This window comes from Lycorma delicatula, chromosome 2 (assembly GCF_047948215.1).
Source record: "Lycorma delicatula isolate Av1 chromosome 2, ASM4794821v1, whole genome shotgun sequence".
Classification (NCBI taxonomy): Eukaryota; Metazoa; Arthropoda; class Insecta; order Hemiptera; family Fulgoridae; genus Lycorma; species Lycorma delicatula.
The window spans coordinates 149229191-149245157 of NC_134456.1; the positions used below are offsets into that span (position 1 = coordinate 149229191).

At 30.5% G+C, this 15967-nt stretch overlaps 1 protein-coding gene across 7 annotated transcripts in view; it reads left to right on the forward strand.

Annotated features, from left to right (window-relative positions):
* Positions 1-15967, forward strand: part of LOC142319313 (proton channel OtopLc-like) — a 422996-nt gene that overhangs the window by 351606 nt on the left and 55423 nt on the right. For all 7 annotated transcript variants that reach the window (XM_075356452.1, XM_075356451.1, XM_075356448.1 and 4 more), the window contains one exon: positions 8767-9063. In XM_075356452.1, the coding sequence (XP_075212567.1) occupies positions 8767-9063 (297 nt within the window). The remainder of the gene's footprint in view (positions 1-8766; positions 9064-15967) is intronic.

Consider the following 15967-nt stretch of genomic DNA (forward strand, 5'->3'; position numbering starts at 1 on the left):
TGAATAGCATGAAAGAATGTTCTTTAATTTTAAAAAATATATTTTTTTCTTTTGTACTGAAAACATTTTGCTTTTTTAAAAAAGAAAAGTTTACTAAATTATGTTTTGCCAATCAATTATTAATGATTAAATCAAGTAGTGGTTATATCATGATGTTTTTGAGCAAATTATTATTTTTTTACTATTTTTTTTGCCTTATCTACATGTAATCAGATGTATGAATGGCACCCTGACATTAACAGTTGCATTTTAGTATGGATCTTGAAACCATTTTGGGAGTTCTGTTGAACACCTAGTCTATTACACCATTTGTATACCCTTTAACATTTTCAATGTACTTGGTTTATTTACCATATGCACTTTCCAGTGAATTATTTTTATAATTGTGTTGCGATTTTAATTAATGCATGTAAATGTATTTTTCAAAAGAAAAAATCCTGTTTATATTATTACAGTTTTAATATATTTATGCTGTACAAAATAATGAATATCATAAATTGGAATTACTCCAGCCATATTCAGTTGTGTACAGTTATATTAAAGTCACATTGAATTATCCATTGAACCTTAATTGAATTACGGAAGCTATTTTTTTTTAATGGAATTATATTAGCTGCTACATATGTAATATACATATGTTAGAGGCTGTGAAAAATCAAGTAAATTTTAATCATGAAAGAGATAATAATAATGATACAAATACCATCAGAATTAAAGTTGTTTGGTTTCAATATTCACTTGGCTTATGTCACTAATATGCTGAGATTATTTCATAAAACTAAAGACCAGTGAGTGGCAGATTCAACTGGTGTAAAATTTTTCATGAATCATTAAAAAGATTTTTATTTTAATTTTATGAACCATCACATACATTTTATAATTCATCATTCAAAATGAATCCTTACTGAGTTATGCCAATCAGGAGGTGCGCCATCTTGTTTGCCAAATAAAATTATTTATCTTGCAGTTGAGAAAAGAGCTGTGTACGCAATATATTCAAATGCAATTCCTATTACACTTGCTTCAGTGCAAAAGAATAGCCCATAAGCTCATCATCAGGATATCACACAGAAAACATTTTTGGGGAGTACCTATCACATTGTAAGAGTTTATGGGGATTTTTGATCCCAGATATGGACATAATGTGTGTTAATCATTCCATTAAGATGAAATGCTCACTCTCACTAAGCACAATACATTAAAAAAGTTGACTTCTTAATTTCACAAATCTGTTTGCAAAGTTGTCAAACAGTGTAGTCAGTAGATTTCAAAGCCTGTAACAGCTGCAATCAGTATGGACACATATGTAAACTTTTCCTTAAAACATTCTGGATATCACTGCCAACTTGCTACTCCATGGCAGGACTTCCTAACAGATATTTTAGGACTATGCAGGAAAGATTCCCTGACATGTTCAATATTTTCAGACATCCTTGGTTATCCATAATAATCTTCTCTTTACACAGACGTCATTTCAAACCGTTCATGCCATTGACAAATATTATTTGTCACTCGAAGGATCACGATTAAACTCTCCATGGAACCCATGTTGAACTGTAACTAATTCACATTTAGCTGATTGCAAAACACAGAAGGCTTTTGTTCAGGAGAATGTACACCTTATTCAAACAGATATTATAACAGATAAAAACCCCTGATATTCTTTTTTGTACATCCAAGGTGTGTATATATATATATATAAAATGCAATTTATTTTTACATAATATATTATTATGTAAATATCTATGAGAAAATCCATACTGTATACATGTTTCATTAATTTACGAGGGTTATTTTTTTTTCAAGGTCTGATCGGTCACTAAATTAAAACCACAGTAAAAATAAAAAGTTTTTTATTTGTAACATGTACTTACATAGTTACACTATTTCTCTACATAGTTGCCACTCCGATTAGACATTTGTCGTAGCATAGTACCACTTTCCAATAATCTCATCATACAACGGAGCTGCCTGTGTTTTCAGCCATGTTTCTACGCTGGTCTGCAGCTCGATGTCTGTGTCAAAATGTTGTCCTCCTAGCCAGCGTTTCATGTAAGCAAAGAGGTGAAAATCGGATGGAGCCAAGTCCAGGCTGTATGGTGGGTGATCAAACACTTCCCAACGAAAACGCTGCAGGAGCTTCTTTGTTACAGCTGCAGTGTGCGGCCGAGCATTGTCATGGAGAAAGACAATGCCTGATGACAACATTCCTCTCTGCTTATTCTGAATTGCCCTTCTTAGACATTGAAGAATCATGCAGTATGAGGCTGCAGTGATGTTTGTGCCACATTCCATGAATTCCACCAAGAGAACTCCATTCTGGTCCCAGAACACAGTAGCCATACACTTTCTGTTGGAGAAGGTTCGCTTGAACTTCTTTGGTTTACTGGGAGAATGAGAATGCATCCACTGTTTGGATTGTTCTTTTGTTTTTTCAGTTTTGAAATGGACCTATGTCTCGTCTCCTGTGACAATTTTTTTCAAAAACTCTTCTCCTTCATTGTGGTAACGCTGGAGAAACGTTAAGAAGGAGTCCATTCTCATTGTTTTGTGATGGTCGGACAGCATGTTGGGAACCCATCTCGCACACAGTTTGCGGTACTTAGGTCTCTCACCCACAATGGTGTATAGAGCTGACCTTGAAATTTCAGGAAACGAATCACTCAATACAGAAATTGTGAACCGACGATTATCTCGAATTGCCTCATCCACTCACTCGAGATGATCAGTTGACACTCGCTTCCTTCCCTGACCGCCTGCAACATGAACATCTGCATGTCCTGCTTTAAAGTTCCTGCACCATTGTTGAACTTTGCTGTCACTCATTGAAGTTTCACTGTACACATTACTTATTCGTCTATGAGTTTCAGCTGCGTTACACCCCGTCAGCCTGAAGAAATTGAATTACCGCACGCACTTCACACTTGGCAGGAGATGCTATTGTTGTAGACATGTTTACGTGCTAGCTACTTGTTTAGAACTAAACAAAATGACGCGGCGTGATTGAAGGCCATACTAGAGATGTTGCGCAACACATATGCGCAAAGGTTCATTCGATTTTTGCGTGGGTTTTTATTTCGTGACCGATCGGACCTTGAAAAAAATAACCCTCATATAAACTAAAAATATCATTCACGGACAATAAAAAATGTATGAGATTGGTCTACACAGGCAATATTCGTTTGAAAAGAATAATATTGTAAATTAATATAAGAAATAAATGTATAAGGAAAATTGTTAGAATAAAATTAACTAATGCAAAAGGCCACATTAACTTTTTAAGGCAAATTAAATTTGTTTCCTACTCTTTGGTTAACGATTATTAATTTTCAATATTTTTTTTTTGCAAAAATCTCTAATGTCATATTTAGAAAAGAGTCAAATGATTTTTTTTTTAATTTACCTTTTCCAAAAGGGCAAGAAAGTAGGAAAATTAAATTATTTGATAGTTACTATCCTGCATATGTTTTTTATATGAGCTGAAACATTTGTGACTGATCCTTCTCTTGGCCAGTAAACTGTGTAATTCATTAAATTTTGCCAGTGATTCTTTTTCCTTTTGTCGTGTTCATTCAGCACATCTTTTTTTTATACATGAAGTTTTTATATGTCTGTTATAGGTAATGTTAAATAACAAATAGAAGAAAAAAAATTAAAAAGTTTTCATAAATAATTTCCATTCAATGTTAATAAACAACCTAATTGAAATATCAATGAGTTATACATTTATTATCCTTCTTCTCATTACATACTCTAAATATTAATTTTTTCCCATAAAACATCATCAGTTAATGACATTTGTTATTATAATAATCAATTGTAAGGTTCGTTTTGAATTTGCTTAACTATTGTATTGCTTGTTAATTTCATTTTCTTATTTATGCATATTTTAGGCCATAATAACCCTACTCAGTTCTTTAATCTCATGTTTCAGCTATTTTAGTCTTCTTATTTTTTTTTTTTTTGTTACTCCCTTATCCCCTAAATCCCATCACGGCAAACCTTCCTTCACTCAGAGAACTTGTTTTACTTTTCCCTAGTGACCTCTTATTTATTTTACAGCTTTTACTTCTTTCTGGTATAGCTTTTATTCTTTTTTTATTCTTCTTAAATGATATAATCACATCACCATGTATTTTGAATAAATTAATTTCATTTTGGTATACTTTTTAATTGCTGTAATATTAGTGTTTATATAAATTCTGATATTTTCCTGTTACTCCATTTTTCATGCATTATCCATTTCACAATCTATTTTTCATATCTATTTTTTTTTTTAAATTGATTCTTTCATATATTAAAATAACATATGTGTTATAAGATTACTAATAATTTTCTTCATACATTGAATTTTGGATCTTTTTCTCTGTAATTTTGAACGTAAACATATTATTCTAATAAATGAATATTTATGCACAATATAATAATAAGTAATTAAGATATAATAATTTTAACCAATTATTATTTTACTTTTTTGCTTTGATCATTTGTTTGTATGTTTGAGATGAAGTTAAGACCAATTGCATTTTATGGTTTTTATGAAATTTTACATTAAATTTCTTTGTTAGGTGAGACAATGTTGTGTAATGATTTTGTATGACTTTAAATGGAAAATGAATATTCATTTAAGTTAACAATATAATGCATATAATTACCAAAAATTTAAATAAGATTGAATATGGGCTTAAAGAAATTCTTGGATCAGTCATTTGGCTGTTACCTATGTTACATAGAAACCACTTAAGGGAAGGTGGAAACATTAAGTTTCCACTGACACTGGCAGATCGAACATTCAGTCTCTCTCGATTCCTAATGCAACCTTGGCTATGTTCACTCTTTTTTGCATAGTTCTTCTATTAAAACTGACCAGATGGCATTATTTCTAGCTTCAATAATTATACTGAGATTTAAGCAGTGCTAATGTATTGTCACTTCCAATCTTACCAGTGCAGAACTCATCTGTATTACTGAACTTTCAATATTAGCCATTGGCTGAAAGAGAGCTGACTTCTAGTTATATATACTCAGCACTGTCCCATGTGAATAGTGAGTCAAACATTGAACTTCTGGTATTATACCAGGAGTTCAACCTCGGATGACTGTCTTGGATCAGCCAAATGAGGTAGTTAGTCCAGAAAGTGAAGGAGAGAGTGTTAACAAATCCTGAGTCACCATCCATTGGATGGTAATGTGATATATAAATAAAAATGTAGTGGTATTTGTGAGTATGTCTGATTGAGATGAAATTGTTGATATTCACTTTATTACGGCCAACCATTTGTTCAAATCAAATTCAGATACACTGGCAGTTTTGAAATTAATTTTTTTACAAAAAAGCTCTGTCTTTTTTAATATCTTTTTCAGTTATCGAGAAAAGTAACTTATTTGTGCAACGTTGTATGGTTTCTACTTGAATTTAGTTTTTGATGACAATAAATAAGTCACAAGGACAGATGTTTCAAGTAAGCTTCAATATGTGGTTTGCTCCAGAGTCTCCTGTGGGAACAATTTGTATATATACACTCCAGAGAAAAAAGCTATAAATATTTTATACAAGTTCATTCTTTAGATTATACTACACGGTTTTAAACTAAAACACAAAAAATGTTAAAAATATAAAAAAAACCACAAAAGATTAAACATGAGAAATGAAGTGCGGTATCCTCCTCGTGTGTTAGGTAACACTAAGTGCTATGCAAAATACTTTTTTGTCTGCATGAAGGGTGGAACCAACTATAACTACATTATTTAAAGATGAGGGGATTACTATTATGAAACCCACATACTTCAGTTCACTCAAAGATCCTGTGCTGACCAAACTGTTGCTCTGAAGAAATTACAATACACTTACTGTTTTTAAAAATTGAACTGGTTTTAATTGTTATTTATCAGTATTCTCACAAATATGAAGATAATGAACACAGTGGGGGTCCATGCCCCCTGACTAGCTAGTGGTTTATAAAATTAATAATGTTTGATAGTACTTATTCTTTACTTAATTTTAAAAATTCAATTTTGTTATTGATATCAATCTGTTAAATTCAGAACAAATTAAGTGGGTCTGTTGTTCACAGAATATCTTTATGAATATTACTATGGTTCATTGTTAAATCACGCATAGGTTTTTATGAAATTGAACAAAAATCCTTTATTATTAGAGAATGTAATCTTTTATATATACCACATACATGTGTATATATATATATATATATATATATATATATATATATATATATATTGTATATAGTTTTTTCATACTATTACATCTGAAATGGGGTTATATTTATTCTTTATTAGATTTTATTAGGGCTGTGACTAGTTCTTTGTGTTCCACTTGTATTCATAATCTCAGTCATCATTGTTATACTACTCAAGATGTCAATTTTAAATTCATATTAAAATGGTATACAGTATTAAAACAAAAATATAAAATGTTCCAACTTTACTATTTTGTTCAATATATATAATTGTATTGACATTAAAAAATAATAATAAAAAAAACACATTAAAAGATGTATTATATTACATATTATATATATAAAATGTATAATATAATATACATTGTTTAATGTATATATTGTGATTGTCTCTTCCATCATCTTTCTACTTTCTCCATTTTTTATATCTTTTATTCCAGATAAATATCAAAAAATTGGCTAGTGAGATATAGTTGATTCAATTTATAGTATTGTTTATTTTAATAAATTTATTTTGTAATTATATTCAATTTATACTCCACATGTGAATTTTATGCACTATTTCTTTTAGTATTTGTAATTTAGATTTAATTATAATAACAGGACCTAGTTTTAGTTAATAGGCAACTAAGCTCATATTTGGATCATTTATATACTCCCATATAAGAAATACTATCATCATGTACACACCCAAAAGCAGAGCTATCTCTACTACCCACCATAAATGAAGCATTTGCCTCACAGGCTATCATGTAATATCAGGGAGATGGCGCTAGTGAGATATAGTTGACCCAATTTTCTTGATATTTATCCAGAATAAAAGATAGAAAGAATAAAGAAAGTAGAAAGATGGTGGAAGAGACAATCAACTCACAAGGGATTTTTAAACCCTTGGGAGGATCAAGGTAGTGTGCAGAATCTAGCTACGTCGTTACAGCGTGAGTGACTGCATCAGTCACTCACTTTTATTTTCCAGGACCAAATATAATATTATGATAAAAATACATGATTTCATATAAGAAAGTAATGTACCGTGGACTAAATTTTTATTATGTTAGATCTATGTTATTAGAATCTGTTAGCTTAAGAGTAGTTTGATTTCAAAATTTTAATGTTAAATTAAAAAATTATACATGGCAATGTTAAATAACAGAGTGAAAAATATAGTTGATTGTTTGCTTACAGAGGAACAAATGGGCTGTAGAAAGGGGAGAATTTGCATAAACACTGTTTTCACTTTGAAACACTTTGTAGAAAAAAGAATGGAATTTAACCTTGAGCTTTTATTTTTGTTTTGATAAGTAAATTTATTTTTGGCAATATTGAAAAAGTATTTGATAATGTTAATAAATTTATACTGTGGAAGATTTTAAGGTTGAAAGTTTATCTATTTAATTTGATTAATGTCATTAGAGGATTATATAAGAACACTATTATAAGAGTTGGTATGATAGGCAAATTTTTTAAGTACTTAAAGACAAATATAAGTGTGCGATAGGATTGCCTATGTCATCTAATTATTTAATATTTATATAGTTGACATTTTTCAAAAATGGAAAGAAAGTTATAGTCTAGGAATTAGACTGAGTGAAAAGGAACATCTAAGCAGAATACAAGTATATTATGCGGATGAAATGTCAAGATGGTGAATATAATTTACAGAGAGCAATACTTACGATTGCAATGAAGATGAATGACTTATTTGATGATATGTGCTCCTAAAACTAAAGTCATGACTTTTAAAGGCAAATACCTCTTAAAAAGAAAGATTATAATAAATAATAAAGTAGATGAAAGAGTTAGTAGCTTTAATTGCTTGGGATGGAATGTTTCCTATGAAGATGGTCTGAATATTAAGAATAAAACTGCAAAATTTAATTGTGTGGAATAATTCAAAACACTGCAAAATAAAATAAGACAAGACATCAAATTGAAGTTCTTTAAAACAGTAGCTGTTCTTACTTTGATGTATAGCAATGAGATGTATGGGTGAATAGAAAAAAAGATGAACGAGCTAAACAGATAGCAGAAATGAAATTCCTCCGATCGGTAAAGGAGTGGATTTGATTTAGAAATAAGAATATTCAGGTAAATTAGCAGATATTTTGCCTCAAAAAATTAAGGATTATAAACTTAAGTGAAGTGAACATCTTAATAAGACAGAAGAACATTTACCAATCCTAACCAGGAAATACAGCAGACTTAGGGGAAGGAGAGATATTGGAAGGCCAAAGACGAGATGGGTGCCAGAACAGGCAGTACTGCCTAATCTATGAAGAAGAAGAAGGTAATCTTGTAACTGTGTAATTTTATGCATATCAAAAATATTTTTTTAATTACCTCATGATATTAAAGAAGTATTACAGAAGTACTGTTTTATTTTACTGTAATGTGTTATAAATGTATCCTAAGATAACAAATTACATTTATAATATAAATTCCCTTAATTCTTTTTCTTTTTTTCTTTTTGTAATTTTTTACTAGAATTATGTAAGAGTAAGTTTGTTATAACCTTGTATTAATTACAAGATAATAATCTATAATTCTTTTCTTTTTTTTTTTGTTTCAGGGATTTTTCACTTACCTATATGGTGTTAGCATCCTCTTTTTGCTATATGTCTTCTGCTTTCTTCTTCAAGAAAGTACATGTTGTCAAGGAAGTGAACCAAAACCAAAAAAACCTAAGAAAGAGAAGGTGAAAGAAAAAACGAAAGAAAAAGAAAAGGAAAAAGAAAATAAGAAAAATAAAAAGAAAGAAAAAGAAAGTGCAAAAGAAGCCAGTAAGAAAGCAGCAGAAGAAGGTGGGGGTGGCACAGCACCAGCTAATACTGGTGGTGGAAATAAGAATCGTTCAAATGTCTTCCAGGTAGATCTAGAAAATATATTTTGACCATCTTTATGAGCTTAATTATTATTTTCTATTTAATGTTCCCTTTTTTTTTTATATAATTAATTTCAAATTATTTATTCAATTATTAAAATTTTTTATTAGTTCACCATTAAAAGAACATAGTGCAATTATTTATTATATAGATGTACATTTCCTTGTATGCGCTTGCAACATGTTTTAATTTTTTTTTGTTAGCAAAACTAGTTTCAATAAATTACTTGTGGAATATTAAATTTCACATACCAGATACATGCAGATGCATGCATTTACACATACACACATGCAGGATGTTTATAAAGTATAAGTATCTTAAATAACTTTTCAACAGTTAAGGGTAGAAAGATTAAATTTAGCAGATGCTCCTACCTTCAAATGATCTACTTTTCAAATTAGACCACCATTCCGCAAGCCCCCATGGGAGGTTAACTAAACAATTTTAATGGAAAAGATAGGGCTGTGACAGATCATTTTAAAGAACATTGAAAAACAAACATTTTGACAACGAACTTGGATTACAGCAATCCTAACCAAAATGGTAGCCATTTAATATTTGTCACAGTTAAGTTAAAAAGTGGCCTACATTATACTCAGTAGTGGTCTTGTATTCAAAAATAGATAAACAGTGTTGAGGTAAGAGCATTTGCTAATTTTTTATTTAATGTTTCGCTATTGAGAATTATTTAAAAGCTACACAACATTTAAAACTAGGTGTGAAAAAATTAACACAATTTTGATTAGGGTTATTGTAACCCAATGTTTTTTTTATATCAAAAGTTTTTTTTTAAACCCTTTGAAATGATATGTTACAAACCTGCACTTTCCATTAAAATCTTTGAGAAGCCCTTGATTATGGCTTGGGATGTGGTTGTCTCATACTGAAAAATGGTAATTTTGAGGTAGGAGCAATTGAAAAATTTAATTTTTCTCTAAGTGACAGTTGAAAAGTTATTTTAGGGTTCCCCATCTTCTATTAACACTCGTGGATGTATATATATATATATATATATATATATATATATATATATAAATTTGTAATGAGTTATAAATGAAAAATGAGAAAATAAGAATTAATTTATTTATCACTTAATGCATAGTATTAATTTTATGATCCAGTGGATCTGTTTGTTTGGCCTCATGTTACACGCACAATTCTATACGTTGCCATGTCCTCTGTGACATGCGATAGAGCATTTCTGGCGTTACATTATGGAACGCATCCCTCACAGTATCTTGCAATTCTTCATTTGTTGTGTAGCAACGTGCAGATACGTGTGCCTTGATAATTCCCCATAATGAATTGTATAGTGTGGTGAGATCGGGATTTTGTGGTAGTCATGATAACGGAACTGGTGATGCTGGAGTACCACGGCCAATCTAATGTCCAGGAAATTCTTCATTCAGAAACGCATGGACTAATAGTGCAAAACGTGCAGATGCTGCATCGTGTTGCAACCATATTTGTTCCACGAGATCCTTCTATTGAAGCCGTGGTATTAAACATGCCTCCAACATCTCTAAATAAATTTGTGTATTCTCTGGGCAATCAAAAAAATAAAGACCAAACAATTGATGAATGTCATTCCATCCCATATCATGACATTCGGTGGATTTCTTTCCAACTCTGTAACGTAATTAGGATTTTCTTTCACCAATTATAACACATTTCTGGCATGAAACTACAATATATTGCACATTCATCAGTAAAAAGCACCTTTCCTAATCAGTAAAAAGCATTTTTCTAATAAAGCCTGACAGGATGCAGTGCGATGTACCTTGTCTACATCTAACAGTTCATTGATGAACATAGGATGAAATGGACTAACTTTCAAGTACTTTTTCATATGGTCTTGCATTGTCGCGGACGACAATGCAAGACCATTATATGAAGTTCAGCTGAATGTTTATGAGTTGATTTCATTGGGGATTGTTCAATAGAAACTGCAACAGCATCCCAACTCCCATAGGGGAAGATCTGCTTCTAACTGCATTTAACATTCGTCCACTCTGCGGCCTACATTTAATAGTGCCTAATTCAAATGCATGTTTTCCCCAAGCCAGCATTGTTGCTTTTTGTGGTGGTAGCGGCTTATTAAAGCGTTGACGAAACATATCATCTTTGTTTGATTTGTTTGTTGTCGTTCATGAACTCATACGCTTGTTACTAACTGCTCCTCAACATTGTAACTACTCATGTCAGCCATTTTAGCACAACTGTCTTTTACTAAGAGTGGTGTGACATAAAAAACTGTTGCCAACCGACTCCAATGAAAATACCATATGTTCCAAATACAAATCCTGACTGATATTTTTTATTAACTTTAGGGGTACGGTGACTTCCCAACCAGTCTATAGAGTACAACTGTGTGTATGAATTATCAGATGGAGACATGGAATAGTGGTGGAATTATTTCAGTTGTGCTTTTTATAATTACGATTTCCATATGCGGTGTCCTGCAAAGGAGTGTTATTTTCTGATGATTGTAGAATTTATCACATTAAAAAAGTCAGAAAAGAGGTTCTGGGGCTAAGGAGAATCCTCATTTTGTGCATAAATTGGAAAGAAATCCATCACATGTCATAATATGGGCCAGGGAAAAACATCACAATACATTGGACCATATATTTTTAAAGAGTACATGAATGGTGATTCTTACTTGCAAATTTTGGAAAGAAGATACTCTTCAAAGGAAGAGTATCATGGAATGTATCTAAATGCAGCAAAATGGAATTCCAGCTCATTTGAGTGCATGTTTTCCTAAATAACAATTTCCAGACCACTGAATTGGCTATGATTAATAAGCATTACTAGCCCCATTGCAATGGCTGACCTTATCACAGCCAACAGTTCATTTTGGAAAGAATCAAAGCATGTGTATCTCAACAGTGATATGTAAGAAATGAAGAATTGTGTTAACACTATGGAGAAGCCTTTCAAAACATTTACATAGAGATACTCGGTAACATCTCAAGGAGGACCTGGAGATGCACAGCTCTGAGCATTCAGTGTGATTGTATGTTGATCTATTGGATAAAATTGAAGTACAAATGTATATACAAATCAAATGTATAATAATGTATATGTGCTAAATCCTCAAGGTATATTTGTCTAGGGATACAGAGACCTCTCAGACTTAATAGAGTTATATATATATATATATATATATATATATATATATGCATTCACATTCCCATATGCATATGCTCGTGCATGCTCATACACACACACACACAAACACACACACAAACAAACACACACAGTATACAAATTTATTGCAAAAGTAAATGCACTCTGTTATGTATGTGTAGACATTAATTTAGCATAAAATTTGCATCTTTGCATTTATTTATATATACTTTTACTTTGAGAATGTATGTATTTATAGATTCATTTATGACAAAGTTATTATTATTTTAAGTTGTATGAACTAACACTAGAATTCTTTCACTGTAAGAATTTTAAAAGTTCCAGGAAACAAGGAAATAGAATACAGTTATAATTACCAAACTTTTCTAATATGTCTTTGTTTTGATTTTTTTTAATCTCCAAAATACTAAATGGAAGACTTAAAATATTTACATATAAATATACTATTAAATAACATGAATAATTTGAAACATTAAAAGAAATAAGATTGTATTTTATTTAGTGTTTTGTTTTGAATTTTTTTACAATGGGTTTTGGTTTTTTATATGCTTTGACATTTGATTTCATTTTTGATGGATTGAACTGTGTTACATCATTCATCTTAGACCACTGAGAAGTTGTATTCATGGAACTTAATTTACATTAATGTGCCAAATAATTAATGTGTCATCTGAGTAGAAATAGTCTACTTTTAGTTCCAAATAGTCTTTTAACATTTATTCATTCTGAATACAATTTACATTCACACATCTGATTTTTAAATTATGAAATGAAATTATTCTGGCATATCTTTAAGGTAATTACTAGCATTTTATCTTTGCTATTGCAATATTGCACATAATACACACATATTTTAATAAACAAGATGATGAGAATGATGAAATTATAAGTGAACTGATGCCAGACAATCAAGTATGTCTCTAGTTTTATAGTGTTTTAGAGAACATTTCAAACAGGATGCAACCAGAATTTTGATCTATATATTTGAAATAATTCTCAAAGAACAAAACTATTCAGATTACATGTCTTTTATTTTACAATTAATATTAAAGTGATTTCTTTTAATCTGAATATAGACCTATTTCAATACATTTGTAACTACTTTTTCTTATATTTGTTTATTAATCTCATTTTCAATGTTAGGTTTCAGTTATCAAATGAACCAGAACTATTATGTAAAAAAATATTTTTTAAAAACTTCAAATGAACAAATCCTGAAGGCATAAGATCTAGAGATCTTGGTAGTCATGGTTTATTTTTTGAGATCAGCCAGTGATCAAAAAAGATGAACAAAAAGTTCTTGCAATATTGCTATAATTTCACTAGCAGTATGATAGATTGTGTTATTTTACTAATTCTTTTCTAAAGTTGCAGTATAAACTATTAGAGCAAGTCAGAATAGACTTCAAAATTTGTGGTTTTATAACAAAAAGTTTAAGAACCTATTATATGAAAGAAGGAGTTCATTTATCAAACAGCAATTTTCTGTTAATGTAATAATTATTTTTGAAAAGAATAAGTATTTTCTCTGCATCATATTTGAGCGTTTACATAACCATTTAAGTAAAACCAAATTACTAAAACAAATGTGATCTAGTATCTCAATTCCATTTTCATTAAAAAAAGATCAAAATTATTAATGGTTCTGTAATTGTTTTTCTTAATCTGATTCTTTCAGTTCATGGACACCAGTATGTAAATATACAAATTTTATACAAAACTTTTTAAGTTATCCTAGTTAAGTCTTCTGAATAAGTGAGTTAAATGCTCTTTCAAATTTATAAGAACTTCCATGGTAATGGTAGTGGTTGTTTAATTGGATCCTTTTGATTCTGTCAGCCTAGTCTCACAAAATTTATATACCAAATATGATGTTATCAGAAACTGTAGTGTAAGAAAGTTTCTACTGAAAACCTCCTTTTACACATTTGAAACATTTATGAGTCTTTTAAATAACAATACTGTGTTTCTACCTCTCGGAAAAAGCAGTGTATATATATATATATATATATATATATGTGAGAACTGATTATAAGCTCTTTGGCAGGGATCTTGGTTGTGTCTGAACCTGTATGACAAATATTAACATGCTGTGTCATTCACTTAATTATGAGTCATTTAGTGGATTTGTGTTTTCGTGGGCCGGAATAATGTTAAATAAGTTAAAAAGTTAAGCAAAGTATCAATTTGAAATTTTTAGTAAAATTATACAAAATTTTGTTTTCAAATGTTTGCTGAGGTTTATGAAGAAGACTTGTACGTGTACGTATGAGTGGCACAAAAGACTCAGTGAAAGGATGTTAAATATGGAAGATGATGAACAACCTAGACAACCTTCAACTTCAAGAACTGAAGAATGTAGAAAAAATTGGTCAGAATATTCAAGAAGATCTCTTACTCATTGTCTGAACAATAGCTGAAGCCATAGACATTGACAAAGACGATGTGAACATTTTGCGAGAGGATCTCAATATGAAAAAAACCTGTGCCAAGATGGTCCGTATGGTTTCACACTTAACTAGAAGAAAGATTTCTAGTTAAGAACACTTAACTAGAAAGACTAGAAGAAATCACAAGGAAATTTACATTGAATGCTACAATAACTTATGCCAAACCCAACCTTTTTTAACAAGTCATCACTTATGATGAATTGTGGATTTTCCATGGGCAAAAACAACAATTTCTGATCTTGAGACAAAACAGCAGTTAATGCAGTGAATACACCATCATCTTGAAAAACCAGAATGAAAAACTCATCAAAGTAATCCAAATTCAAAGCCATGCTCATTGTGCTTATTACAAGAAAGTTTTGACAAACCTGAGAAAAAAATCAGTAAGTTAGAACTGTGGAAAAAAGGACAATGTGCCTGCTCACCTTTTTATTTCTTATCCCTAAGTAAAATCTGGTCTTAAATGAATGCATTTTCAGTCAGTTGATGCACTGAAAAGGAAAACTATAAATGTGTTAAAACAGCTGATAGAATTCTGTCTGCTGAATGCCTTTGTCCAGTAAAAAACAAGACTACATTGTTGTCTAAGTGCGAATAGGGACTATAACGAAGAGGACAAGCATTAGAATATTGTAATACATATAAATAAAGGTGAGTTATTTTATCAATCTTGTTATATAATAGGCACCTTTTATATGCAAAATAAATTTCTACAATTAACAAATACTTTCTTAAAAAAATGACACAACACAAAAGAATGAATTCATTAATGTTTTCAAAATGAAACCATTATTTCAACTGCAAGTGTATTTGCACTTGCAATCATTATTTATTGTATGCGATTATTTGATGCGAATGTAAGCAAAAGCTGCGAGTGATGCGGACTTATCGGGAGTGAGTGCTAGGAAGGTTTTTCTCCCCCCCTAATTAATCACTTGGTGTGAAGTTTTATGAGAAACAAGTGCAGTTGTACTTGCAGGTGAAAGTATACTCAAGAATAACTATTTTTGACTGCAGTGTTGCCATATCACAAACACAAATAAAATAAATTAACATAAATTTCATCTGTGAGTTCAGTACATTCATTTTAAGTGCTGTGCCCACTTTGAAACGCCCATTATTTGTGTTGCCCCAAATTATTTGTATTATCATACCAATATAATGTCTTATTCTAATCTGTATAAATTCTAATCAGCCATTTTCTAGTATTCACATGCAGATGCAGGTAATTCCTAAGAAATGGTTGTGTTTTATGTAATTCCCATAATCTTAATATAAAATTATC